A 25885-nucleotide genomic window follows, 5' to 3' on the forward strand; every position below is an offset into this window, starting at 1 on the left:
AGCAAGTGCACATCTTGTGACCAAAGCAGCAAACCCAAAACTTAATATGTCTTGATATTTCAGTTTAAAAATGTAAATTGGCAGTAAGCTGTTTGTGTATTTTTTTTTTTTTTTACTTTTGGAAAAAAATCCAAACCCAGGAAGTCTGTGGAATGGCCTGTGAAAACAAGCACTTACCAGATAAGAGATCACCAGTGAGAGAACTCTCAGGCACAGGAGAAGCTCCAGGTTGTGGAGATGAAAATGTATCTTCCAGGAAGAAAAGAAAGAACGAGAAGTAAGTATCACTCAAATCAAGTTTACACCATTACACAGGCTCAAAGCAGCAGAGTATCAGATGAATTCTCTCTTTACCTGTACCAAAGAGATCTATGCTAGGAGTAGCATCAGGTTTAGGTGCTGCAGGTGCATCAGGAGCAGACTCAAATAAATCTAAGGCCAAGAACACAACACATCTTTAACTCATTTTTGAAAGGCAGGACTGAAAACAGAAGTTTCCAATTTTGCACATCATATTTGAAATTAACAGGCTCTCTGCTTTGAAAGCCTAGCACACAACACGCATGCAACAACGAATCGTTCATTTGGTACTCCTGACAGATCAATCCACCAGAATCAAAGAGTTAAAAACAAAATTACCACCAAATATATCTAGAGCAGGAGGAGCGGAGGTGGTGGCGGTAGCAGAAGTGGTGGCAGTAGTGGTGGTAGTGGCAGTAGCTGTAGTAGCAGTAGCAGCAGCAGCAACAGCAGCAGCTGGAGAAGGAGTTGTTGCAGGAACTGGAGTGGCTGCACTAGTTGTAGGGGTAACTACAGGAACAGCAGTCTCTGTTGGCTTCATAGCAAAGAGGTCCAGCTCAGGAGCAGCCTCTGCACTACCTTCGGATGGGGCAAAGGGGTCTTGTAAAAAGGAGAGGGGAAATATATGTGTATGCATACTTAGGATCAGTGAGGGAGGAAGTCAAGAACAAAGCAACTATAGGCAATGCACATACTGCAAATACACGCACGCACACAGAGGAGGCTGCTCTAACATCTAGCTTACTTATCCAGACATGTTACTTAAGTTTTTTTCCAAAATAAAGACTGTCTAAAAGGCTGAGCAGCCTAGTTACTAGAGGGGAGAACTTTCAAAGGTTCTTTGATGAGGCCAAAAAACCAAATATGACAAAGGACTATCCAGGCTACTGTTAAAACTCAGCACTGACAGAACTGTTCATTAGCACTACCAAATAAATACAAAGTCACTGGGACTTGGAAATAGGCAAATTTGTTAAGCATGCTCTTCAGTCTAAGGTTTGTTTTTACCAATTGCAAACAGTATGAAATTTTCAGAAAAACACACTGCCATGTAGTTTAAACAAAAAAAAACCAAAACAAAACAAACCAAAAACCAGCAAAACAAGAGACTATCTAATGACATAAAACCCACCATTTCCTGAACATGCATCAAGAGCTGCTGCTACAGGGGTTGGGGTAGCTGGTGCTGCTGCCCCTTCAGCTGCTGCAGGGGCTTCCCCAGGAGAAGCTGCAAAGGCATCTTGGGTGCAGTTTAAAAACAAAAATTAAAAAAACAAAAAAGGAATAAAGAGAAGAAAAATATAGTAAAAGAACCAAGTTAAATTGCACAGGTAGATCCCCTTATACAACATGAATGTAATTACTCCAACAGCAAGACAACTCATGCAGCGCAAAACGCTTTGTCTCTCCCCCAACCCCACACAAGCAGGTTCTAGACAGGGTTTGCAGATGGAGCTTCTTGGGTTGCCCACAATAAGCACAGTGAGTGCAAAAGAAGGCATTATTCTCATTGTATAAGGGTTCAGAGCAGCATGCTCATGTACTACCCAAAATCAGCTAATTAACAAAATTAACTTAAGAGCAGATATTAACAACTTGCATGCTCAAAGCCTGTATTACATGTGATTAATCTGCAACTGTGAGTTTACTTGCATAGTGCCTTGCACTGTTACAAATAACAGTCCAATTACTCTGGTAGGTATTTGCAACTACCATTTCTAGTCTTTGAGCCAAGTCAGTCATGCAACATCTAAAAAACTGAACTTACTTGTTTCTTAACAGTATTCCAACTGGATCTTTCTGAAGCCATAATGTGATGCATAGGTTATATTTACTCAGCTTGCTTCAAACAGATCAAGATTATTCATCTTAACCAATGGCTGGCCAGCCATAACCTGTCTGTCCCTTCAGGATCACTTCTAGGCCAACCAGCCAAGTTAGAGAAAGTGACTAGTTTGGGGTTTTGGAATGACTTGCTCATTAGGTTTTTTGAAGTTTTTTTTGTTTGCCACTTGCTCTTCGACTCTTTTTTTTTTCTTTTTGTTTGCCAGTTCCTAAATGGCATGCTTAAATTTCAAGCTATGAACAGCATTATTTCTAGGCTTAAACCAGCATTTGTGCTCTTAATTCTATGAAGTAGTCCTAATGGACAGTGCCATTTGGACTATCCTCATAGGCAAGCATTTTCTCCACAAAAAAGGACTGCACAATGAGGATTAAATACTTCAAGATGCTTGTAAAGGACATTTTTCTACTGCTACAAAAATTAGCAAGTTAAAAACATCTTTTGGGGAATACTACAATTGCACTGTCAAATTAGCACAGGAAAAAGCTTAACATGCTTTAACTTGAAGGTCAATTTTAAAATGAAAACAACCATTTTAAAAACAAATTCGTGCCAGGTAATCTAAAAAGCTCAAAAGAACATGCATCAAAACTTCAACAGAAGAGAAGAAAGCCCACTAGTCTTGTACAATAGAATTAAAATGAGTTAGTAGCAAAAAATGCCTGCTAATAAGCCATTTCAAATATAATTCTATTTTTCAAGTAACAGGGTTGTTCAACAACAAAACTGGATGGCAGTTGTCCAAGTAAAAACATCAGAGTGAGTCAAGCATCCCAGTGCTGTGTGTGTACCAGACACTGGCGTGCTCCGTGTGGAAGGAATTCAGCACAGAGCTGAACTGAAGGGTTTTGCATCATCCTGCTTGAGAAGGTGTTTTGTGTAACATCATGTGAGATCAGTTCTGCACTACAGGGCCAGCTTTCAGATGAAGGGGCACCCTGGGCTCTTGCAAAGAAATGTATTTGTGCCCACACAAGCTTGTAGGCCAACAGCACAGACATTGGTCAACCCTACTTACAATTACTTTCCAGGATAAAAGGATAGATTCCAGATAACATTTAAGGCAGAAATACAGAGTGTATAGATCTAGCCACTAGTTCTATGTTGGGATCACTTCAGCCTCAGAGTGATACCTATTCCTGTCCAGATTTAGGCTATTGAAGTTCCACATATAATAGATAATAATATAATAGATATTAAGGTGGGCACAAGTTCCTTCCAGCCCACAGATGCATGGAAACAGTTTGGCACCAGCTTTATTTCTTTATTTTTTACTGACACTTCTGTGTAAGGTTCTTGTCAAGCGCTGTAATTTTTTTAGCATCAGACTTGGGTTAAATGGCAGGTGGGATAAAAACTTCAGTTCTTACTGGAATCTAAAAGAAAAATATCATTGTAAAATCTCCTAATATTAGTTACTCTGATTAGTTCAAGAAACCTATATAAATATAGAGACACACCAACCTGAACAGGTGACCCTACAACTCACAGCCTAAACCATTGGGTTTAAGCTAGTGCTTAAGTTCTTTTCAAAAGGCTCTGCTGCTCCTGCACAACTGCCCTCTGCTAAAATCTAGCCTAACATGCAACAATGGGTACAATTACATCTGCATATTTTATTATTAATAAAGACAGTTTATTTTCTTTTTTGTTCCTTCATATTGTTGTAGTAACGCTACATTTGCACATTCAGCAGTGTAAGAGATTTTCTCCCTTTAAAGCAGTCACTGTATTCTTTATATTTTTGCATCTCCTGTCTAAAAAATGAATTTAGCTTTTGACTTCTAGAATCAAGTAACATATGGTCCTCACTTGATTTTCTTGACATCCTGAAAACTTAACAAGATGTTGCTGAAACCTCTGCAAGTTCACACTGCACGGAACACCTGCCAGGAGTGACAGGTATGTATTATGTACTGCGTTACACTTGAATTCATAAATATAGTTCTTACTGAAATAACACGCAAACAAGGGGCTTTCAAAGTTGTTAAACACTGAAGTAGTGCTTCAATACATCTTGTCAGCAGAAAAATAAGTGTTCCTGCTGAGTGATCTCTTTCGTCTCATAAATTCAGGCTTTCTTTGATGCCATGGCATCAATACATGACAAATTTACTCACACAAATGATACAACTGACTTATAATCATTCATGAATTATGAAACATGTGAAACAATCCTGTGGAAGTCACAAGTAGAGGAAAGATTATAGAACTGAAGCATACACAAGAAACTGCTCCAGAGTTTTTTCCCTCTTCAGTCACCCTTCATTGCTATTTGACATAGAACACCTGACCTGAGTTATAAAGAAATATTTCACTATGCTCAGAGATAGGAAATAATAATAATTATGCAAAGTATTTGTTGTCTGTTTGGTATTTATTAAGTGCTAACTTGCTATACCAGCATGTACCAGCATAAGGGACATTGCTTAGCCCTTAACTGCCAAAAGTCTTCAGCACTTTGCTTGCAATTTCTTTACAGGAAGACCATAGCTGTGCCTATTTACAATTCAATTACCTTAATGCCTAATAAGTGACATTTGCACAGTGTCTGCCGTGACCTGTTACTTGCACTGACTATAGAGTAATCCCACAACAAATTGTAACTCAAGTGCACAATACACATATCCAAAAATACTATTCCCAAATTTTATTACTGAATGGCATATCAAGGTATTTTGCCTTTTTTCTACCTTCGCATTTCTCTTTCACAGGAAAGATTCTAGCTGCTCTTTGAAAACAGCCTCCTCTTGTTTGTCTTTGAAACATGATTAGGAGTTCCTCAAGCTGGCCCAGGTCACTGGAAGTTTGCCTCTTAATGACATGGAGTTCTTTAAAAAAGCTATGCTGGATCAATCCTGCATTTCTCATCTGCTTTCCAATGCCATACTGGCAATGAACACATAATGCAGATCTTATCTCTCAAAGACAAAGCCCAGCCCTAGGCAGAATGCAGACTCCTATCAGCCAAAGTATCAGCCACACAGTGCAGTCGACAGTTATTCCACAGCCTCCTCTACTGCTCCTTCCTTCAGCCTGGCTACCTTTCCCCAGCAGCTTTCAGCCTCTTTCCCTACACAAACACTCCCTGAAGACTCTTTACATTCTTTCTCTCGAGATCACTGCTCCAGTACCTTCTGCTACCACACCTGGCCATAAGAAATTGTGTGAAGCAACAAAGCCCTGGCAAGCTGCAAGAAGTTAAGGTGACCTTGAGGACCCTATCTCTAGTAGGCCTCAAAGGTGAAATACCTACTTAATAGGATTAAGTGTAAGCACGTCTAGCATCACAAACACTAGACAGTAGCAGTGTCTGCCCAAAAACGACCACTTCTAGCACTGGACACAGTCTTAAATTAACAAGGAATGTTAGCATATGAGCTAGAATATACTTAGAGCACAGCCTTCAGGAAAAAACAAACAAACAAAGAAAAAAATTCAAACCACGGACAGACAGATGGAAGTTCAACACAGACTCACAGATCTCAAAAGGGTCTGTCCACTGGATGTCTTGAAGGCACTGCAAAAGTATCTCTACTGCTGAGTGTGTTTAGAGATTTTTCTTATTGCAAACAAGAGGTTTTCCACTATCATAAATAATAGAACCTCGCTTCATTCTGAAGCGTTCCAGGAAAAAAAAAAATCAGTATGCATCTACTATATAATCCACTGGAGATTTATTGCATTTGAGTGACAAAATACATTTTCTTTAAAGGAAGAGATCAAGTCACAGAAGTCTGCATGCCGCAAGAGTGAAATTCTTTCCGCACTGAAGGGTGAAGCTCCACTTCTGAACACGCGTCACTAAGTTATCTAATGATCAGTTAAATCTCTAGAAACTAAACGCATCCTGGTCCTTGCCTGACAAGCCTGGAAGCAGGCACATGATGTGACAGTAGTTGTTTTTCCAGATACAGAGTAGTGGAAAAGGTAGGAAAAAAAATTGCATCTTATTGCTGTAGTACTGGAAGAACAAGCACAGGTAGTTGTTTTTCTAATCCTGTTTCAAGTTCACAGTGATTTCTATCCATTTAACGATCCTTTCATTTTTTTAAAAAAGTCATATACCTATTACTAAATTAATTAATTATTAAATTAATTACTAAATTACCAAGTTAATAAATTAATAATGTAATTTGAAGTTGTAGTATCCAAGACTGGCTCAACCTCAGAGCTTACATCCCATAAATTTCACACTATGCATCTGCAGGGTTATTAATGAGCACAGGCCCTGGCTTCTGCAACATGCTCCTGAGAGCAACCAACATCAGACTCTCTCTCACTTCTAGTGGCATCCAGAACTTTGCCCATGACAATTTTGAAGATGCTTCTCAACTGGCTGATCTTGTGGCATTTAGATTATTATCAATCTTTGTAAAAGGAGGGGTAATCAGCAAGTAGCAGTTGTATTCCTTTCTTAGGGCTTTTCAGCATTTTATCAGGGCATATGTTGGTGCTGTCTGTTGAAGCCACTCCTAAAACAACCCTTCTAACTGGGAATTTTCAGGCTTAAGGAAACACCTTTGTAGTCAAACTGCTTATGTATGAGACCTCTCTGGCAATCCTGTCAGTAGAAGTGATAAATAAACACACCCCACAGAGAAGATACTGGAATTCAGTTTTGATAGCAAATAAGCTATTACCTATTCCTGAGATCCCCTGTCATGCTGGAAGTATACATGAGAGAAGAGAAAACTAGAAAAACGCATTGGTCAGGGGATCTTAAACATGGTTAGTAAATCAGAAGGTTTCTCCATTACTGGGCTGGTATATTGTTAAAAAAATGTAATTTCTGACATGCTGCTGGGAAGCCTCCTGCTCCACAGGAGTACCAAGAAAAATGACAACATACAGTGGGAAATGTATTCCTACTCAAGCGGATAGCAGAGAACGTTAGAAACTGAATGAGCACAAGTAAACTCTAAGATTATCTTTCCTCTTTTTCCTTTACATATTATTGTTTGCATAGTTGACATTTAGTTCAAGTTCATCACCCCTTCAATTTTCTGCAAATATTTGTGAAATAAAACCCAAATTCAAGATTGCTGAAATGCAGTAATTTCAGCTGGCTCCATACTCTATTTGCAGGAAATACCCAAAACAAACACAACACAGCACAAGTATGACACATAACAAAGGGGAGGACACTGCCACATCTATCCCTTCAACTACAAAAGCACAGCTGCTTTTCTCAGAAATTGTAGTAGAGTGCACAGTTATTGAATAATGTGGAAACAATTCCTGCTTACCCCCATGTGGACCTGAGACATAAGTTTACCCAGTCTTACGTTTACAGTTTTCCATATATTTTTCCATATATATGCAGCTGGTTAAACCAGAGGCCTTATTGTGCAGCTGAGCTCAGTATTGCTTGCCTGCATCACGAACTGGTGCGGAGCACTACAGCAACCAAACTAACCTCCAAAGAGATCCACCTCAGCAGTGGCAGCAGGGACAGTGGTGGCTGTCGTGGCAGCAGCTGTAGTGGTTGCAGTGTCAGTAGTTGGAGCAGCAGCTGCAGTAGGCTCTGGGGCAAATGGATCTGAAATCTGTGGCTCCGAGGTCACACCAGAAAGTGCAGCCAGATTATCTATATGCAACCAAGTAATGAAGAGCAAACAGGAAAGGTAAGGGGAAAGGCAAAGACCACATTGCTCAGCTCCAGAAAGCTGGAGCTTTTAGTGAGGAGTCTTAACATACAGAGGTCTTAGAAATCGAAAATACTACTCACCCTCTCCCAAGAGGTCTAGTGATTGTCCATTAAAATGACAGCAGAATAAAAAAACAGAGTAATTAGTAGAACTGCCAAATTGAAGATGTTCATTAGCCAAATGTTCATGCTAAATCACATGTCTAGGTTATGCCTAGAAACATAATTTCTACACTTGCTTTTCTAATATTCAGGAAGTTATTCTGACAGGACAAAGCTCATTCTGTTTAATTACTCTTCAAAGCAGGACCAGTACGTCCCCAGAACTCTTTACAGAACAGGCACTAAAGTAGGATACTTAAGCAGTGAGCAGCTTGCAAATAGTGTTGTTACTTCAGGATATGATACATGGCATCCCTAGTCCCCAAATACATTCTGAGAGACAAACAGGTGGTGGTTCTTGGACTCGGGACAACTGCCAAGTGCAAAATAAATAAATAAATAAATAGAGCAGTTCCTCTTCAAAAGCCTTTTCTGCATCTATGACAGAGCAAACATGCTCTGCAGGAACAACTAACTCTGTTAACACTTGCTATGAGGAGTATGAATGTTGACAGCACAAGCATAAGCAGACTGGCTCTGCTCCAAGTTTGGCTCCTTAGTCAACTGCTTCTGAAAGCCAATGAAGCATCTTTAATGACAGACTTTCCTACAATTTTATGTCCTCTAAGATCAGTCAGATTGAGCTCAAACACAGAGTTATGTTTTGCCTACATAAAAATCAGCTACGAGATATAAAAACATGCAAAAACTAATTAGTCTGTCCTATTAAATTTTTATTCTGTAGTTAGGATAGCCTGAGCTCAGCAGCTCCCTGTTTTCTAACCAGTATCTCAGTGCTGCTCCAAGATTCTTTGTACCCATAACAGGGCCATGGGTTCATCTTACCCACACTGAACAGCAAGCAGAGTCCTGATGCTCTACTGTGGATCAGCATTTGGAAGCAAAATTATTTGAGCAGGAGCAGCCCTACCTTCACAAATTTGTCTTTATTTTTAAAACACTTGTAAAGAAGGCAGCAAAAACCTACATTTAGGTTGTTTACAATTTTCATAATTGGTTCCTTGGGCGAGCTCTACTTGAGACTGACGGCACAAGCTGAACTAAACCAAAATACCATTCTAAAAGAGTAGAACAGTACATTAAAAATGCAGCACTCTGGTATCCCATTACTGCACACCAGGTGAACGTCAACAGCTAGACTTGAAATAAACAACTGTTGGCAAAATTTTAAGTTCTATTAGCTCAGTCTTCAATGCCTTTTTATTATTATGTTATTGAACTCAATATATGTAAAGTGACAATTATCCAACACAGCAATGTATGCTCAGTCTTAATATGGGAATTATTAAAAACAATGGGTTTTTTGTACAGTAATATTAAAGTAATAATACTGTTAGCAAATCCATGTTCTAAGACACACTGTAAGGTAGTTCAGAGCAGAAATTCAAGTCAGTTTGCTTTTATATCCAAGAGTAAAACCTCACAAAGAGGCAGACTTTGACCTACTGTATATTTTGTAATACTATAGTCTACTCTACCGGCTAAATGGCTATCTATTCTCGTTGCAGTATGCTGCAAGGCACCAAATTATCCTATCTTGATGGTTTCCTGATACCATAGAAGTGAATATTTTCAGAAGTTATAGTTCATTTGGTAGATGACATATTATGTATTCAGAAATACAGTAGTATACAACAAAATATACAGTGTACTGTACATAACCCCAAATATAATCCAAATATACTGAATATATAGCATATGCCAAAATACATAGAATCTACACTGTCAGCAAGACTGAGAAAAGCAGGGCTGTTTATTGTTGATATGTCTTAATGCTGCAACGTGAATTGATATTCACATTTTCCTAGCTATTCTGAACCTGTAATAACTTCAGTGCTTCTTCCAGCTTCCTCCCTCTAGTACTATTTTCTCATGAGTTCCCACATTCACTTGCTGTAGCCCAGAAGAGTAAGCAGCCCTCAAGTAGCAGGGATGCATGGTTACACAGCCTCCCAAAATTCCTGGGTGGAATGAAGGTCATTGTGTCCACCCTTCTGCTCAGAACAACAGTGCTCCCAACACCAGAACAGGTCACTCATGGCTCAGACTACTCAAGTCTTGAAAAACCTCCAGGAATGGAGAGCTCACTAGCTCACATGAGGGATCTGCCTCAGTACTGCCCTACCTTCCAGGTGAAATATTTTTATTCTGTCAGAGAGTTCAAACAAACCCAAATGAAACAAAACAAAAGGCCAACAAGACCAAACCAAACCAAAACCAAAAATAACAAAAAGCAAGATTCCAGTGCACTAACAGGTCATCATACCTGGACTGCTGCCAGCAGTAAAGCAGACAAGGCTGAAGCTTACTAAGTTACCAAAATGCTATTCTGAAAGATAAGACTGAAGCGTACTTAATGAGGCTAGCAACAACTCTAGCCATAGGAAAATCATTAGCTGTCCTTTTCTGTCATGGAGTAAGACTAAGGATATTACCAGACAATTTTAAAGTTTTTAAACTTTAATTCAGAAGAATAAAAACACCTAAGTTTCAAACTATGGGTGTTTTGTCCAAAAAGAAAAAATAAAACCAAATCAGCTTTCAATTTCTATGCAAATCAATACTTTACAATATTACTGGCTATTTATTTGTACTTCTATTATTGCAGGAATGAGCAACTGTTTAAAAAAGTTAGCTCTTTCAAACATCTCAAAGCTTGTAATTCAGTGCTTCGCAATGACAAAGTAAGACAAATAGGACACAATCAAAATACTGCAGAATAATTAGTCCCAGGCATCCTAGAATAGACGACTCTCTGGTCTTGCTGTCTGGATAAGATTATCTTACTGTTAATAAAATTGACATTTGCAAGGATAAAAAAAGAAATTAATTCAACAGATTAAACTGGAATATGCAATACAGTGTCTACATGACAGCCCTAGCTATCCTCTCTTAATGAAGTGGCTGAAGTACAATGCCATCTTTAATGAACTACAACTAAGAACAGAAACGGGGACTGCAGAAGGCACCAGTGGCTGTATGAGCCCTGACAGCAGAGTCAGCATGACTCAGTGCTGCATTCCTGCTGGGAGCAGGCTGGTGAGTTCATTAAGCTGCCACACAGGATCCCTTAAGATTACACCACAATAGGTTTACAACTGTATAAATTAAATCACATTTACTGGCCTAATTCCTTGTTTTTACAGGACAAGAGTGAGCACTGCCTACATTTACTGTGGTCCTCCAGATCACCAGCTGTTGCTGCTGCCTGGAACAACAGGGTCAGATTTCAGAGAGCTGGTTAGTTATTCCTTTCTGAAAGCAGCTAGGCCTCTACTTCTATTTCCATATTAGTATTCTAAGCACACACAGCAGACACTTTAATAAAATATGTCAAGCCTTGTCAGAGGTAATCACACTTGCAGCAGAACTAAGTTGCCACCGTTCGCTTTACATGCATTTTTGTTTTAAAAGCTATTTTTGTTTCTCCTCCTATTGATTTGTGGCCTTTGCCCCACGAAGAGAAGAGCTGTTTTCTGCCCCCACCATGCCAATAAACACACAAGCAGTTCTGGTTCTTCTGTTTTGAAGTGCCTACCCTACCTGCTCACCTTCATCCATCCCCCTCCTGCTCACTTTTAGTCACATAATCCTGGCTCCCTCAGCTTTGCAGTCAGGCCCTTATAAGCAGCTTATACTATTATGCATATCACTGGAAAGAAGCAGCAGCCTTGAGCTGCAGAGGGATGCCTGACTGTCAGGTCAGCAGAAGCCTGGGAGTGGGTTGGGAACATCCTGTGCTAGCAGAGAAAGAGGCAGATTTCAGTTCAGGCAGGCAAGGAGATGGAGACTGCAGGGAGGGATGCTGACAGTGAGGTTTCTCTACCTCCCCACGAGGTGCCTCCAGCAGCAGCAGCAGCAGCGCCCGCAGGAGCAGGTGCTGGAGCTGCCTGCCCAGCACCGGCAAAATCTGGTTGAAGATCCAAAAGATCACTGGATGGCTTGGAAGAGCTGCCAAGAGAAGGAAGGGAGACATTAAATACTGGAGGAATTTGTCCATTTCAATATTATTTTTTTTAATGTCATGACTGGATTAAGGAATCAACCATAGTTTGGATGAAATAGAGACCTTTTTTCCAGGCTTTAGGATTAGAGCAGTGGCCATAAGCACCTCTAGTGTCGTGAGTCCCAAGAATATGCTACAACCCAGGATGGGAACCTTAACTTACTTCCATTTCCTGATAATGGCATTGCAACAGATCTACGAGACTTAAAATTCTTTAAAAAGACCCCCAAATAACAAAACAAACAAACAAACAAAAAAAAACCAAAAAAAACCCAAACCCCAACCCAAATCCAACTGACCAAATGAAAAGAAACCCCACCACAACACCCAAAACAGAAAATGAAAAATTCCAAGCAGTGCCTGAAAACAGAGAAAATAACTGTTGTGACTGAAACCAGCACCATTCTACTTCCATATTTCATCATGCCATCAGAAAGCAAGAACCCTGCATTTCCAGGCAATGAACTGGTTTTAGGTGGAAGAAGATTGGCAGAATTTCTATGGGTTAACCTAGTCAATTATTTATTTAGGAAACCAGATCTTGTTCATCTAGAACACTTAAATACCAAACAATTGACTTTGGTACCTACATCAAGCTCAGTAACTCAAATACACTTTTTAACTTACCTGACTGGAGCAGCTGTAGATGAAGTTGCAAAAAGATCAACTGGAGGAGATGTATCAATAGTTTTTGCTGGAGTAGAACTAGGAGATGTAACAGTTGTGGCTGGAGAAGACTGGAGAAACATTTTAAATATACATTCAATATACCAGCATTTCTCCCCAACCAGCTCATGCACAGCCCTAGTTTTAGTTTAAGAACTAAATTTTGACATAATGTCTTTTTATCGTGAGGTATTTTCTCCTCTCAAATAATTTAAGGAAGACTGGACTAAAATTTCAGATGGTAGCAGAGCTGAGAAACCTCAAGGTGACTTCAAAGAAGCAAAAAGTTTCTACAAGGTTTATTTTAAAGGAGTTGTTTCTATAACTGTCAAACTCTTCATTTTGTCTATGGAATTAAATAGTTGTTTGTCCACAACAGCACCTCAGTACTCTAACCACAGAAATGGTGGGAGAAGAGAAATGGTTAGAAACTAGTTAAAAGTTTAGTTAAAAATGCATCTGTAAAGCTTCAGAAGAGAGTTTAAAGAGACATCAACAGCATTCAGGGTTAAGTCCTTGGAAAGATACAAAAGACAGCTCATCCTACGACTTTGCTTCATTAGCTGCTCCAATTCTGGATAAAGATACTTCAAGTATGGCAAGGACAGACACCCAGGAGAGTATACTGCAACTCCTCTGTGAACTTGAAGACTCAAGTTACCTTGTAGAGTGTCAATTTAATTCCAAAAGACACTGTAAGCTTTGGTACAGCATCTCACATGCTAGAGATCCTTTACCTAACAACTGAAAGCAAGTCCTAATTTTAGTACTGTTTGCCATTCTGACCACTTGCAAGAAGGAAAAAGAACGGCAAATTTGAAGAGATTTTCTCCTGAACTCTTCTACTGCCATCCCATCATCATAACTCTAGCAGATGTGTGTAGGCTTTCTGGACTCTCTTCAAAGCTTTAGGAAGGTTTGAGACTACAGTGGTCCCAATCCCTCACGTGCATCAAGGAAGAGGTTGTTAAAGCTGTAAGAACACTGTCTGAGCCATCATTCTCACCAAACTGCTCTCGTAAACAGCAGTTGTGGGGGTTACTTTTTTATTTTGCTTTCTTTTGGCTTTGTTGTGGCTTTTTTTAGTAAAGGGCTTTTCAGAAAGAAATTTAAGAGCTTTATCTAGAATCAAGCATTGAACCCCCTGCATTATCTTCAGAAGATTTAATTGAGTTTTTCCCCACAGCACCCATTATGAGACACAGCTATGGCACCTGGCAATGCTCCAGGGATACCAGGAGCTACTATTACTAACACCATAAAGCTCATTAGTTTATCTGACACTCAAACCAAGGCATTTTCACTGGCAACTCTTGCTTTAAATTAAGGTCAGCAGTCTCACTACTGAAGGTCATTTCTGAAACTAGGTATATTGGATGAAAATTTTCTTCCTAGCTTTTCACATGAACATGGGTTTAGAAGAGCCAGAACTCCTTCCTAGAAAGCTATGGAAGGAGTGAAGGACTTGGAGGAGAAATACCCTGGAGCAAGTTTCTTGGTGATATGAGAATTAAGGTGGAATGAAAGCAAAAAAAAAAAAAAAAAAAAAAAAAAAGAAGTTGAGATAAAAATATATGTATCTTTTATGCTTTCACAAGGAGAAGTCACCACATCCAGGTGAAATTCCTTAGCATCCTGACTGGCACAAGCACTGCAGCCCTTCAGAACAGTGACATGCTCTTACGGGGCCACTGTTTATAAAGACATCAAAAGATCTAATTTTGTCAATTAGGTGGCAAAGTCTAAAAATCAGAATAAGAGATGGAAATTTAACTCCTTACAATGTTCTAAACCATATCACCTGAACAAGAATTATCTAGTATAGCAACTGGCAGTATTTACCTTGCTCAGAGGAGAAGGAGCCCCAGATCTAGAAAAAAAAGGGGGTTTTCAGATAAGTACAGCTTTAAAACTATGTTTCTGATCATCAAAACTCCTGCAAAAAGACCAAAACCTAAGCATGAAAGCTTTCTGAAGATCTCTTCAATTGCATGCCCTCTACATTTCTCAAACTTCCATGTGGCACTTTAGACAAGGAATGCAAATTTTACTTCAAATCTTAAATAAATCTTTTAAGCTAACTGGCATCAAAGGATTATTCTGCCTTTTAAATAAGCTCTACTAAATGGAGGAAATGCAGAGATGCATGCAAATATCTTGCTTTGGGGCCTACAGGAGCCAGCAGGAAAGAGTTATTGGGGCAAGATGTCACCATATTAGAAAACCATGCAACAGCAGCAGAACACCACCAATACTGAAGCAATTCTCTAACATAAGTCTTCTGAGGATGTGTCAGCAAATTTTCAAAGTCTACTTTCTTTTAAAGAAAGTCAGAATTACTTGAAAATAACTACATTTAAAAGTATGAAAACTGTGAGTTGGAAAGTTCAAGCTGAAAGTTCTCCCACATGCAGAAAAATCACACTAACAGTAACTGACAGAGCCTTAATCATAACTTAAAATGCACGTCAGTGCATTTGTTTGCTTTCATTATGAGTTATGAAAATACTGCTACATATTTTTAGGGCTGCTTTGATCTAAGAGATGAAAGGAGGAGCTGAAGATAAAGCTGCACCAGTATTGAACTACCATCCATCCCATAAGTTACTTGAATTGGGTAAGTTCTAGGAGCTGTAGAATAGATTAGGAGATTTCCAGATCTTCTAATCACAGAAATGACAAAAAAATAACTTAATGACTATATACAAAAGCAATGAACAGTTTAGCTGAACTCAAAGAAAATATCTATTTCTAAGTGTTCAAGAAAATCTTTTAAAATTACACATAACCATGCCTGCAAGCAAGTGATGTGTAAAGGTATGTACTTACCCTTCACTAAATTGCAAGGATAGCAACAGTAAAAGAGAAAACAGAGGTTTAGCTTAATCCTTCCTAGACTTAGCCATAGCAAGTATCTGGTATGAAGATGCAAAATCATTAGAAAAGAAATAGATTTTGATGATAAAAGCCTTAGCAGCACACAAATCCCCAGTTTCTTCTAGTTTTCCTCAAGTAATTTCAGTTCATTTTGGAAAGTGTCTAGTTGTTCTGTGTGTTTCCCCCACCCCATTAATCAAAGAAAAGGTTGCCATTAAGATGACTTTGTAAAGGAAAGCAAAAGCCTTGTCTTATTTTCTAGGTAAGTGACAAAAGGAGGTTGGGGGAGGCAAACCTAAACATCAAGTAATCTCACACTTCTCCATTATGCCCAGATACATGGTACAACATATATACCTACTTGTTGCCAGGTTTTTTTCCTTCCAGTGAGTTTAGATGTTGCTCAAGGGTCTCCATGAGACTGCTGGGAGCCTTGAAAGTGAAAACAAAGATTCACACCTCAATGTATTGCAGCTATCTAACCACAGCTTGAAATCCAGCACCACCTTCCCTGAAGTCCATGATGTGCACGCTCATGCAGTTTATTTACATCAGTGTAGAAACAGTGGATTTCCATGCTAGAAGTATTCAGGCAAAGCCAGCTTTCAAAAATGTATTACTGCATCCAAATTTGCAGAGAGAAAATGTTTACCTCCACTGTGCAGCACCTGAAGCCTAAATCCAGGATGTGCTGCTCATCATGTTTAAATCAGTGTTAAACATGCACAGCATCCACAGGGCTGATTTTAAGATTCATGGGTTCAAGAACACAATTGGTTTTGCTTGTAGTGAGATCCCTCAACACCTCTTTCATGACCAGAAGGTTAGAAAGTATTTGCAGCCTAAACAAAAATTCCTTTCCAATGCCCCCAGAAGGAGCTACCTTTGGCTCAAGACTCCCAACATCACAAAACCTTACAGCTGTTCTCAAAATGGTACCCTGGCAGAGGTTACTGTGCAGCTAGCCTGAAGTGCAGAAAGATTTCTATTTTAGACTTCTATAAAAAACTAGGCTTTTTCAGGCATCCCTGATCTTGTGTTTTATTTTAAGCAACCTTTTTGTGGTCAGCAGCCAATACCCACAGGCACTTGCTGTTACAATGGCAGACAGAAAAAGGTTTTTTTTCTATCTGCCATTGTAACAGCAATGTTGTAAATGCACACTGGGCTTAGCTATTCCAGTATAAAAATAGACCCTGGATAAGAAGAATTGAAGATCAACAAGGAGGGAAGAAACCCTTGAGAGACACAGTAGCATATAATAATTGAATATTTCATCAGGGTTAAAAGTTCATCAGTTCATCAGTCTCTAAACAGGGAATTCTCTTTACTGGTCTCTTTCAGATCAACCACAATTCCTGACAGCAATATCTATGATGTTTTTCATAAATGACATCTTTAATTTCAGGGCAGACATAATTATCAAACAAGTCAGTTTGTGATGCTTGGAAACAGGCAATCCTCTGCTCCTACACTGAAAAACCAGCTGGCTGGCTGAATCAGATCTTTCAGGATGCATAGCACCTGCTAGCACCAATGCACAGCTGTATAATGCACACTGCCTGCATATTGATTTCAGCATTAAATCCAGTAACTTAACACATCCAGAAATTTAAAACGCTCAAAATAATCTTAAATGACAGACTGAGTTTAAATACATCCTACGTATATAAGCAATGAAGAGACATCTTGACCTTGCTGCTTTTACAGGCATATTTATTAACTTTTAATTCATTTGGGCATAATAATAACTGGTTAAACACAAGTGACCTAGTTATAAGAATTCTCCAGCAAAAAGTAAAAGGTAAAACAAACTAAAAAACACAGAGAGATTCAGATTTTTATGTATTCAAAAAGGCTATATTTTAAGATACAATTGTGAGACTTGAACACGTAAGTAAAAGCTATGTTTAAAAAGAAATGTTAAAAAAAAGATTGCTTAATTTTACCAGTTATGTCTAGACATTTTAGACAACTTTCCAGTATATTCAAAGGCAATATTTAATATATATATTAAATTAAGCTATATTCCAGTATGTTCAAAGCTATATTTATATAGCTTTCCAGTATATTAGTCAAATGTTTCTTAAAAGCCAGCAAGGTAATATAAAACTTATCTATCAAATAGAACTCAGAGAAGAAGCTTCAGAAAATTTCTACCCAGACGCAACAACTTGGAAAGGAAATTCTATCTGGTACCCAATTTTCAACTGAACATCGCTTAATTTCTTCTAGATACTGCTTTAACATTAGATAATCTATCAGCATTGTGCTGGAATCTTAGATATGGGTTCCCCACTAGCTACTAGGGGCAAAACTGTCATACTTTAGGAAATGCCAGTAAATAAAAATGAGTCAGGATTTTTAGCTGCTAAGATGCCTTCTCAGCCTCCAAAATTTTGCAGGCAAACTATAAAGTCCAAGGATGAAAACTATCAACTCAAAATACGCTATTGGCACCACTTGTCCAGCTTTTCATGAAGTGTCAACACAACCAACTTCTTGCAGAACACTACCAACTATTGCCATGGCTTGCTATGGGAATATAGGTGTACCATTGATACTACATAGAATTATGTAACAATTGTCAGCTGAAATTCAGTTTTACTATTCACCTTTTATTTATTTCTCTCTGAAATACTCTGTCAAGGTCTCATCCATAGGCTATACACATGCCTCAGGCTAGCCTTAGCAAGTGAGTCCCCAGCCTCCTTTGGGAGAGTACAGCTGTGAGGGACCACCTGAGCAGAGACTGAAGTGGTCAGAAGTTGGATGAGATGATCACTGGAGACCCCCTTCCTTCCAAAAGAACAGTTCTATTCTAAAGTGCTGGCCATGGGGTGGAAGGTAGCAGTAACCAAGGTGCTGCTGAGCAAGTACAGGACTGACTGATGACACAGAACAGGCTGGTGGAACACCAGCAGAAGCAGATAGAAGTGCCACAGAAATTTATAAAGTATATTTCATTAACTGGTTTCCAGGTGATTTCTCCTGGTTTAAGGACTTAGTTTATCACTGACTCCACTGTATCCAAAAAAGAGCCCCTGAGGTACAGAGTCGGGGAAAACACTGCATCAGCTATTTCAAGATTAGGTCTGATACTGCACACACTGCTTTTGTCTGCTGAAAGGGTGGCCAGACTTTATAGCCCCATTGTATCTGAATTCCACAAAGATTAACAATCCCCACCTTCTCACGATGCCTCACTTACAGAATTTTTAAGTGGTGCTTAACTGAGAGACATACTATTCTGATATTGATTTAAACCAGGCTTTCAAGAGGCTATCAAAAACTGCATGAACAAAAACTATGTGTTTTTGTTGGGGTGTCAGCTGTTAAGTAGTTTGGGTTGCTCTTATGTTTCAGCTTTACTGGCATCAAATCTGCCACAAGTGAACTCTTCAGCATGGATCTCCTCCTCTAAGTAATTCTCTTCACATAAAACACAAAGTCAGGCACCCAGGCCAGTTTGCAAGTGATCCTTAAAATGGACCAGCAGCTACAGCATGTTAGGTGGTAGGACTTCACCAACATTTGCATTCCTGCTGTGCTTTCCTAATTACAGAACTTTTATTTATTACACAAATGCAAAAAGACTACAAGAGAAGCTTACCTGTGTAAGATCAGGGATATCACCTTTGTCAATTCCAACTTGCTGTGGAGATAAAAGAGTAAAGGTAAAATCTAAGTGCATTATTACACTGCAGCAGGCATTAATTTTGAGTAGAACTGCTCTTCAACTACAAGGCACCCTGTCTTTAGAAAAATACTACAAAGTTAGAAAGGATATGTCCATCTTTCCAGTAGCTACCTTCAACAACCTGCAGCACTTTTTTTCCCCCCACAAATTAAATATCCATTTAAAATAAAAGGATAAGAAAATGGAGCTTGATTTCACACACATGGACCTCATACTCTATACTGAAATATACTGTTGTCTCAGAGGAGAGCAAATTAAGGTCTCAGTCTGCAATCTTCTATTAATAGCCCTGCTGCTTCACACTGTGGTTCGTCAGAGTGACTGCTAGTTCAGCTTTTGCAGAAGAAGAGCAAGCCCCACTTCACCTCTTAATCCTGAAGGAGAGTCACTGTAAACCCCTGTCCAAAAAGCTGACATGTGTCCCTAAAGTACTTTACTCCCTCAAGTTCAATATTCATATCTGAAATTACAGGCCATTAAGGAGTCTATCAGGCTTCTCCACAGATAAGCGAATTAGCAAAGAAACAAACTTTTTATTCAGCTCATTACTACTGTCCATTATAATGAAGTATGAAACATGGAAATGTGCACCCTGTGCCAAAGAGCCAACTACCACAAATGAGACTCCAGCAAAGGAGTTAATTAACCATGTAATATCCCTATTATCCACACAAGAGGATGATAACAAGGAGCAAAACCAGGACCATCTCACATTACAGTTAACTTAATGCTGGCTGCAAAGACTAAAAGATCAGACTTAAAAAATCTGCATGCTTCTATTCCTAATTGCTTTATCTTCCTCTAATGTTCAACCCTGTCCTAGAAATATGCTGTTACCGCAGCATTTCTCAAAAATATTGGAACATTTGAAGTTATGTCATCTGTTAATTTAACCAGGAAAGTTGAGTTTGGCTGTACCATAGAGACATGTAGAAGTCCTAAGCAGGCTTAACTAAAAGACCTAAAGAAGCAGATCCAACATCCAGATCCAATGGATCCAAGATCCTTTGAGACAGATGCTTAACAAGTGCAATTAATATTTTACATTGGTGCTAACAAACAAACAAACAAAAACTAATCACAAAATACTTAAGTGCTGGCCTCCAGAAGACCCAAAGCCACTTACCTCTGCAACTTTAAGAAACTCTGATACTCTGGTCATTCGAGTTAGAAATCGTTTGTAGATTTCAAGAGCATCTTTACATTGTCCCTTTTTCATTTCGAAAAATTTCTCTGAAGAAATAATGTGGTAAATTTTAGTTAAGATGTATTACATTAGGTCCTATATCAGCAAGTCTTGTTTTCACAAAAATCATGTGTCAAGAATATGACACTACATTAACATTTACATTTATTACTTGGACATTTATCTAGTGGCATCTCTTGCCTAGTATAAGTTCAGAAGTTGGGCTTGCTGAGCTGCTGAAGAATTACATAGGCCATAAAATTGAATCTCAGCTAGCCAGAGCATTGTGTGTGATATCACTTTATTAAAGACTGAAAAGTAAGCAGGCGAAGCAGCTACTAACTTAAAATTCAAAATAATTAAGGATACATAAACACATACTAATATATGTCCTTTCCAAATTGTCTTCACTCCAAAGAACTGTATTTTTTTTACTTAAGTAGTCCCTAAAGTCCATTTATGTCTATTATTAAACACAGCTGCCACATATTTCAACCCAAACTTACACTTCAAGTAGCAGTAGACAGTGAAATTCCAAATGAAATTTTATGCCTAACCCATTGTGTCATGCTGGTGATCACACCAGGCTGCCTGAGCTTCAGAACATGCTCACAGCCTCCTTTAGACTATGTAGGCTGATGGTAGGTAGGATTGTGGAAGGGATCCAGCTTTGGCAGTCATGCTTTCAGGCAGATCAGAAATGTTATTCAGGAATATATCACTTCATACAAGGCTATCACATAATGTTACCACTCTCTAAAACTACCTAAAGGGAGGTTATAGCCAGGTGAGGGCTGGTCTCTTCTACCAGGCAACGAGCAAGAAGACACAGCCAGGAAGGCTTAGGTTGGACATTAGGAGGAATTTCTTCACAGAAAGGGTGAGCAGACATTGGAATGGGCTGCCTAGGGAGGTGGTGGAGTCACCAGCCCTGGAGGTGTTTAAGGAGAAACTGGATGTGGCACTCAGTGCCATGGTCTAGGTGATAACGTGGTGTACAGTCACAGGCTGGACTCAATGATCCCAGAGGTCTTTTCAACCTAATTGAGTCTGTGATATATAACAAAAGAACGTGGGCATCTTAAAAATGCAAAAGCTTCTAACTTTGCAGGGCATATTACACATGCTCACACAGCACTGTACATTTCTTTAAGCACAGATATGGTCACTGTCTTTAAAGCATCTTTTTTTAAGGACATGTGATGATCCAGCTTCAGATAAATACTAATGTAAGAGGGTACAGCTTAAATTTTTCTCTCATTTCAGACTAGAAGAGTCAAGAAAAATGTAGCTTTAATGAAAGTAAAAAACTGAAGCAGATCTGAAACTCATTCTTTACTCACGTATGGTATGTGAGATAAAAGCCAGGTTACTTACCTAGTAAGTTAATAACCCCATCATTGTAGCAAGCAAAAAGTTTGATGAGATCTTTGAACAGAAGCATGAATGCAGCATTTATGACACCATTTGTCAGTTCATTTGGATGAACCTGCAAATAAAATATCAGTTATTTACAAAACAGGTGTCAAATGCAAACATTTTGGCTTACATCAGGTATTTGGTGCTGTTATAGACAGAATCAAGCACTGAAGTTTTCATGCTAAAACACTGAAGAGAATTTTGGTTAGCAGATCAAGGATTGCTTTCCCCACCACTCCAAAACAATCCACTATGGCAGAGGAGTATCCACATCAATAGTAAACATCTTAGCTCTGTCTCCTTCATTTATCATGGAGAAGAGAAAGGCAGAGATGCTGTTTACAGTTTTAAAGAAATGGACAAAAGATGTCAGTTTACAGCAGAGCTCAACAAAAACTTAATAGTCCATGAGATAATGTATTTGGACTAATGATGTCAAGATCCTTTCTCACATTAACTTGGGAAGAAAATATGTGCTTATGTATTTAAAAGGTCTTTCTTTTCTTAAAAATATCTCCTCTTCTGAGAGCACTATCACAATTCCTATGCCATTTAAGGAATGGAAAGCACAATGAGACATGTATTTGAAAGCCTTTACTCTGAGAGCTGTAGTGGGCTCTTCCTTCCAACTCAAAATGTATCTTGCTGCCCGCCAACAAGAGAAGAACTCGTTCCTTCAAAAACCTCTTTGAAATGTTCCACTGTGGCTTCTACATCAACTGATTCCTGTTTTTATCCTTAGGTCAGATAAACAATCCCACCAGCATTCACAACATGATAAATATACTGCACACACTTATTTCTATGAACAGTCTAGATTAAACCAATTAGCCAATTTAGTCCACAGCTGAAAACCAGATGATGATTTAGAGGAAGCCAAACAATGTACATATGGTATTTTAATGGGGTTTTTCCTCCCCTCAAAAGAAGTTGGTTGCCAAGAGACAGAAAATTGTGTTCAGTCCTGCTTTGTCCATTTCTTCCCCCTGACTGATGCAGAAGATGAAACTCCAAGTTCTCTCTACAAAACCAAAAGTGCAAGCTTTACATTTCATGCATATGGGCAAGGGCCATCCTTGGCCATGATACCTCAGTGGGACACTGAAAAGGGATTTTTTGGCCCTCACTAAGGGATGAGGAATAAAGCATTACCTACAAGGTGAAAGGTGTTCATTACAATGCATCATTTATAAGTCACTGCCCAGTGTTAATACTGTGTCAGCTTCAATACATACATCAAATTCAAGTAGTGCATCAATTTGTTCCTGTAATATTGGCATACTCTTCAGCAGCTTTTCAGGAGCCATTGTTCTCATTACACCTTCAGCACTGCAAGAGGGAATACAGATTAGAATCCATGCTGTGTCCTCTCTCCCTTCCCCCAAACTGATCTGTTGTCTAAAATTTATGCTTGAAACACCTATACCTCATTTCAAACCATTTCAAAACCACAGTCTGATTCTCCTGCTTCTCATGTCATCGTGAGAGCTGGCATGAAAAATCCTTTACCCAGCCACCCTTCCTGACAGCAAATGAGGAAAGGTTTTGTGTAAGAGTGATGAATGCAAGAGATTGATCTCATTATGGAAAGATGATACTGGGAGCTTAAATGACTAACTAGAAATACTGTCTCAGAAGTACCTAGAGAACTGGTATACTTTGTGCACCAAGTTTGTTATGAATAACTAATGACAGCTCATTGCTGACATGTCCATGGATGAGCAGCATTCCTTAAGTGTCATCCATAGTCTTATGGCGGTCATCAAGCATTGTCATTTTTATCTCTGATTATGACAAATCTGCACAAACATCATTATGCATTGCCCTGTTCTGCTGCAGAGAGGAGTATATATATGCAGACTGGAAATGCATACCACTATTCTTACTTATTTTATGCTATATTCTGAAGCAGCACCTTGTTGTAAGCACCAGAAATAACAGGCATGGAAAGCCTTTCCAGGAATTTAGAGCAAGGCAGGAACAGTAGGATCCCCAGCAGCCCAAACTTAACTTTATTTAACATCAAATGTTCAAGAGCCAACTTGTATGGTCGCCACTAAGGGAATGGCTTCCAGCTAACAGCAAAGCTGCTGTGGTGGACCCCAGACTTCCTGGCTGTTTGAGAAGCAGGAGAGAACAGCCTGGTGGTGATGCCTGCATTAACAGGTCAGAATTCCAAGCTGCAGAACACACCAGAACTGCCAGAAGGATCCTGTATGCAATTCATGATTAGCAGGAGCATCTTTAGCATGCCCTCCATCAAGCTGCACCTTCAGGGGGTGTTAAGCCACTTGCTGCGTCAACAGTGCTTCAAGAGAGCATCTAGAGCTCTTAATGTCCCAGTTAGAGCAGTCAGAGACCAGAAAAATGTCCTCATAAATACCAACACACTACTCTGGGCTGGGTCAATATTATTTATTTTTAACACAGTTCTTGTGGGAAATAAAGCCAGCAGTTTACAGGTTTATTCTGTTCAGTTTATAACCGCTTGCTCTGTTGCCTGCTAATAACTTCAGGTGTTCACTTCAGGCTTTGTTTGCAATCAGCCATATCTCTTAGGGAAAGTGTCTGGAGAGTAATGAAACATCCTAAATGTAGTTTAGAGTTAGAGTGTCTCCTTCTCCAAATCCTAAACTCAGTCTCACTGCAGCAAAGTTTAATTAGGGTAAGATTTAAACCTAGCATGAAATCCTCCCAGTTTTGCAAGGCACCTTACTTTGTTCTTCAATATTTGTCTTACTACCCAGAGTAAGACAAATACCCTCTCTTCTTTGGGCAATTTTTAACCAATTACAAGTACTTTAAAAATAAGGTTTTTCATTGTAGCTACACAAATCATGTAACAACAAAGTAACTGAGAAACTAAAACTAAGCGCAATGCCACAATTAAGAATTTCATGGGTCAGACAACCTTATTAATTTACATATCTGAACTTTGCTTACCCTTTCTTCACTCTTGCAAAGTCAAATGCCATTTGTCTGTAGGAAAATGCTTTTTCATTCAAGTATCTACTATAACGCCTAATAAAGGTGGACATGTCATAACCTGCAAAAAAAAAAAGTTTCACATTTTATTATTTAATTTTCATGCTTGTCAGAAATTCTTTAGTAAATTATAAGATACAGCCAACAGACCACAAGATTCTATGATTTCTGTTACACTGTGCAATTTCACGTACAGAACAGCCATTACAAGACATCTTTCAGCTTCTGAAGAAAAATCAGTAGTGGCGCACCAAAACAATCTACCACTGTCCTCTGTTTCCAACAGATTCATACAATGCACCAGTGGCATGGTTCCAGGGGAAACCTGCTACAGGCCCCCACATAGTTATGGGGTAACATTACTTGGTGGCCAAAAAGTTACCCTTCTCTTAACAGGGGGAAAATACCAATTTAAAAAAAGTTTTTACTGAACTTGAACTTGGTACATGACTTCCAGGACAAAGCTCAAGTTCAACTTAAACACTCTGATGTTTCATGTATGTTAGCCACTCTGACTCTTACAGGGACCTTCAAAATCCCCCTGACTTGGTTTACCAGAACAAAGAAATCATGATGACATCCCCAGAGATTACTGCCTTCCTTGAACTGTTACACCAGAAACACTCAAGGCACAAAATACTGTACAAGGCATCTCAAACTTCAGTGACTTTCAAGCCTATGACACCTGAGCAGTTAGTATTACAGCCTGTCCTCCAGAGTTTCTTCCTCTAAGCCACAGAAATGTGTGCAGAAGGCAACTCATCTTCCTCTTCAATTTAAGCCCCTTTCTGCTACCTTTCTAACAATCCACACCCCTCAATTCAATCACTGATCATATTTTCCGTTAATATCTTTCATCATTAAGTATCCCTGCCAATTCAAGCATAACACTACAAAATGTGATGCCTCATTATCTATGATACACTGTGCATTATCTATGAAATGGCAATCTAAGTTTAAAGAAAGTAGTGAAGAACACAAATGCATTTAACAAAATAATTGTTGGCAAACACCAGTGTCTTTGAGCATATATATAGACACATATATCATGTTTAGCTTAGATGAACACACTCAGTATTTGTTTAGCTTTGTTCCTTCTGTTACCACATCTAAAAGTGGTAATCTAA

At 39.0% G+C, this 25885-nt stretch overlaps 1 protein-coding gene across 8 annotated transcripts in view; it reads right to left on the reverse strand.

The window, feature by feature from the left end:
• Nucleotides 1-25885, reverse strand: part of SNAP91 (synaptosome associated protein 91) — a 63533-nt gene that overhangs the window by 16400 nt on the left and 21248 nt on the right. For 4 of the 8 annotated variants that reach the window (XM_064707477.1, XM_064707476.1, XM_064707474.1 and 1 more), the window contains exons 5-19: nucleotides 24717-24819; nucleotides 23009-23102; nucleotides 21732-21843; nucleotides 20295-20401; nucleotides 19082-19123; nucleotides 15830-15900; nucleotides 14434-14461; nucleotides 12553-12662; nucleotides 11746-11870; nucleotides 7878-7892; nucleotides 7566-7736; nucleotides 1433-1540; nucleotides 640-900; nucleotides 355-432; nucleotides 178-249 (exon numbers count right to left, since the gene is read on the reverse strand). In XM_064707477.1, coding sequence (XP_064563547.1) covers nucleotides 178-249; nucleotides 355-432; nucleotides 640-900; nucleotides 1433-1540; nucleotides 7566-7736; nucleotides 7878-7892; nucleotides 11746-11870; nucleotides 12553-12662; nucleotides 14434-14461; nucleotides 15830-15900; nucleotides 19082-19123; nucleotides 20295-20401; nucleotides 21732-21843; nucleotides 23009-23102; nucleotides 24717-24819 — 1497 coding nt within the window. The remainder of the gene's footprint in view (nucleotides 1-177; nucleotides 250-354; nucleotides 433-639; nucleotides 901-1432; nucleotides 1541-7565; nucleotides 7737-7877; nucleotides 7893-11745; nucleotides 11871-12552; nucleotides 12663-14433; nucleotides 14462-15829; nucleotides 15901-19081; nucleotides 19124-20294; nucleotides 20402-21731; nucleotides 21844-23008; nucleotides 23103-24716; nucleotides 24820-25885) is intronic. The other 4 variants (XM_064707475.1, XM_064707480.1, XM_064707479.1 and 1 more) reach the window with 4 other exon arrangements.

This window comes from Zonotrichia leucophrys, chromosome 3, assembly GCF_028769735.1.
Source record: "Zonotrichia leucophrys gambelii isolate GWCS_2022_RI chromosome 3, RI_Zleu_2.0, whole genome shotgun sequence".
Taxonomy (NCBI): Eukaryota; Metazoa; Chordata; class Aves; order Passeriformes; family Passerellidae; genus Zonotrichia; species Zonotrichia leucophrys.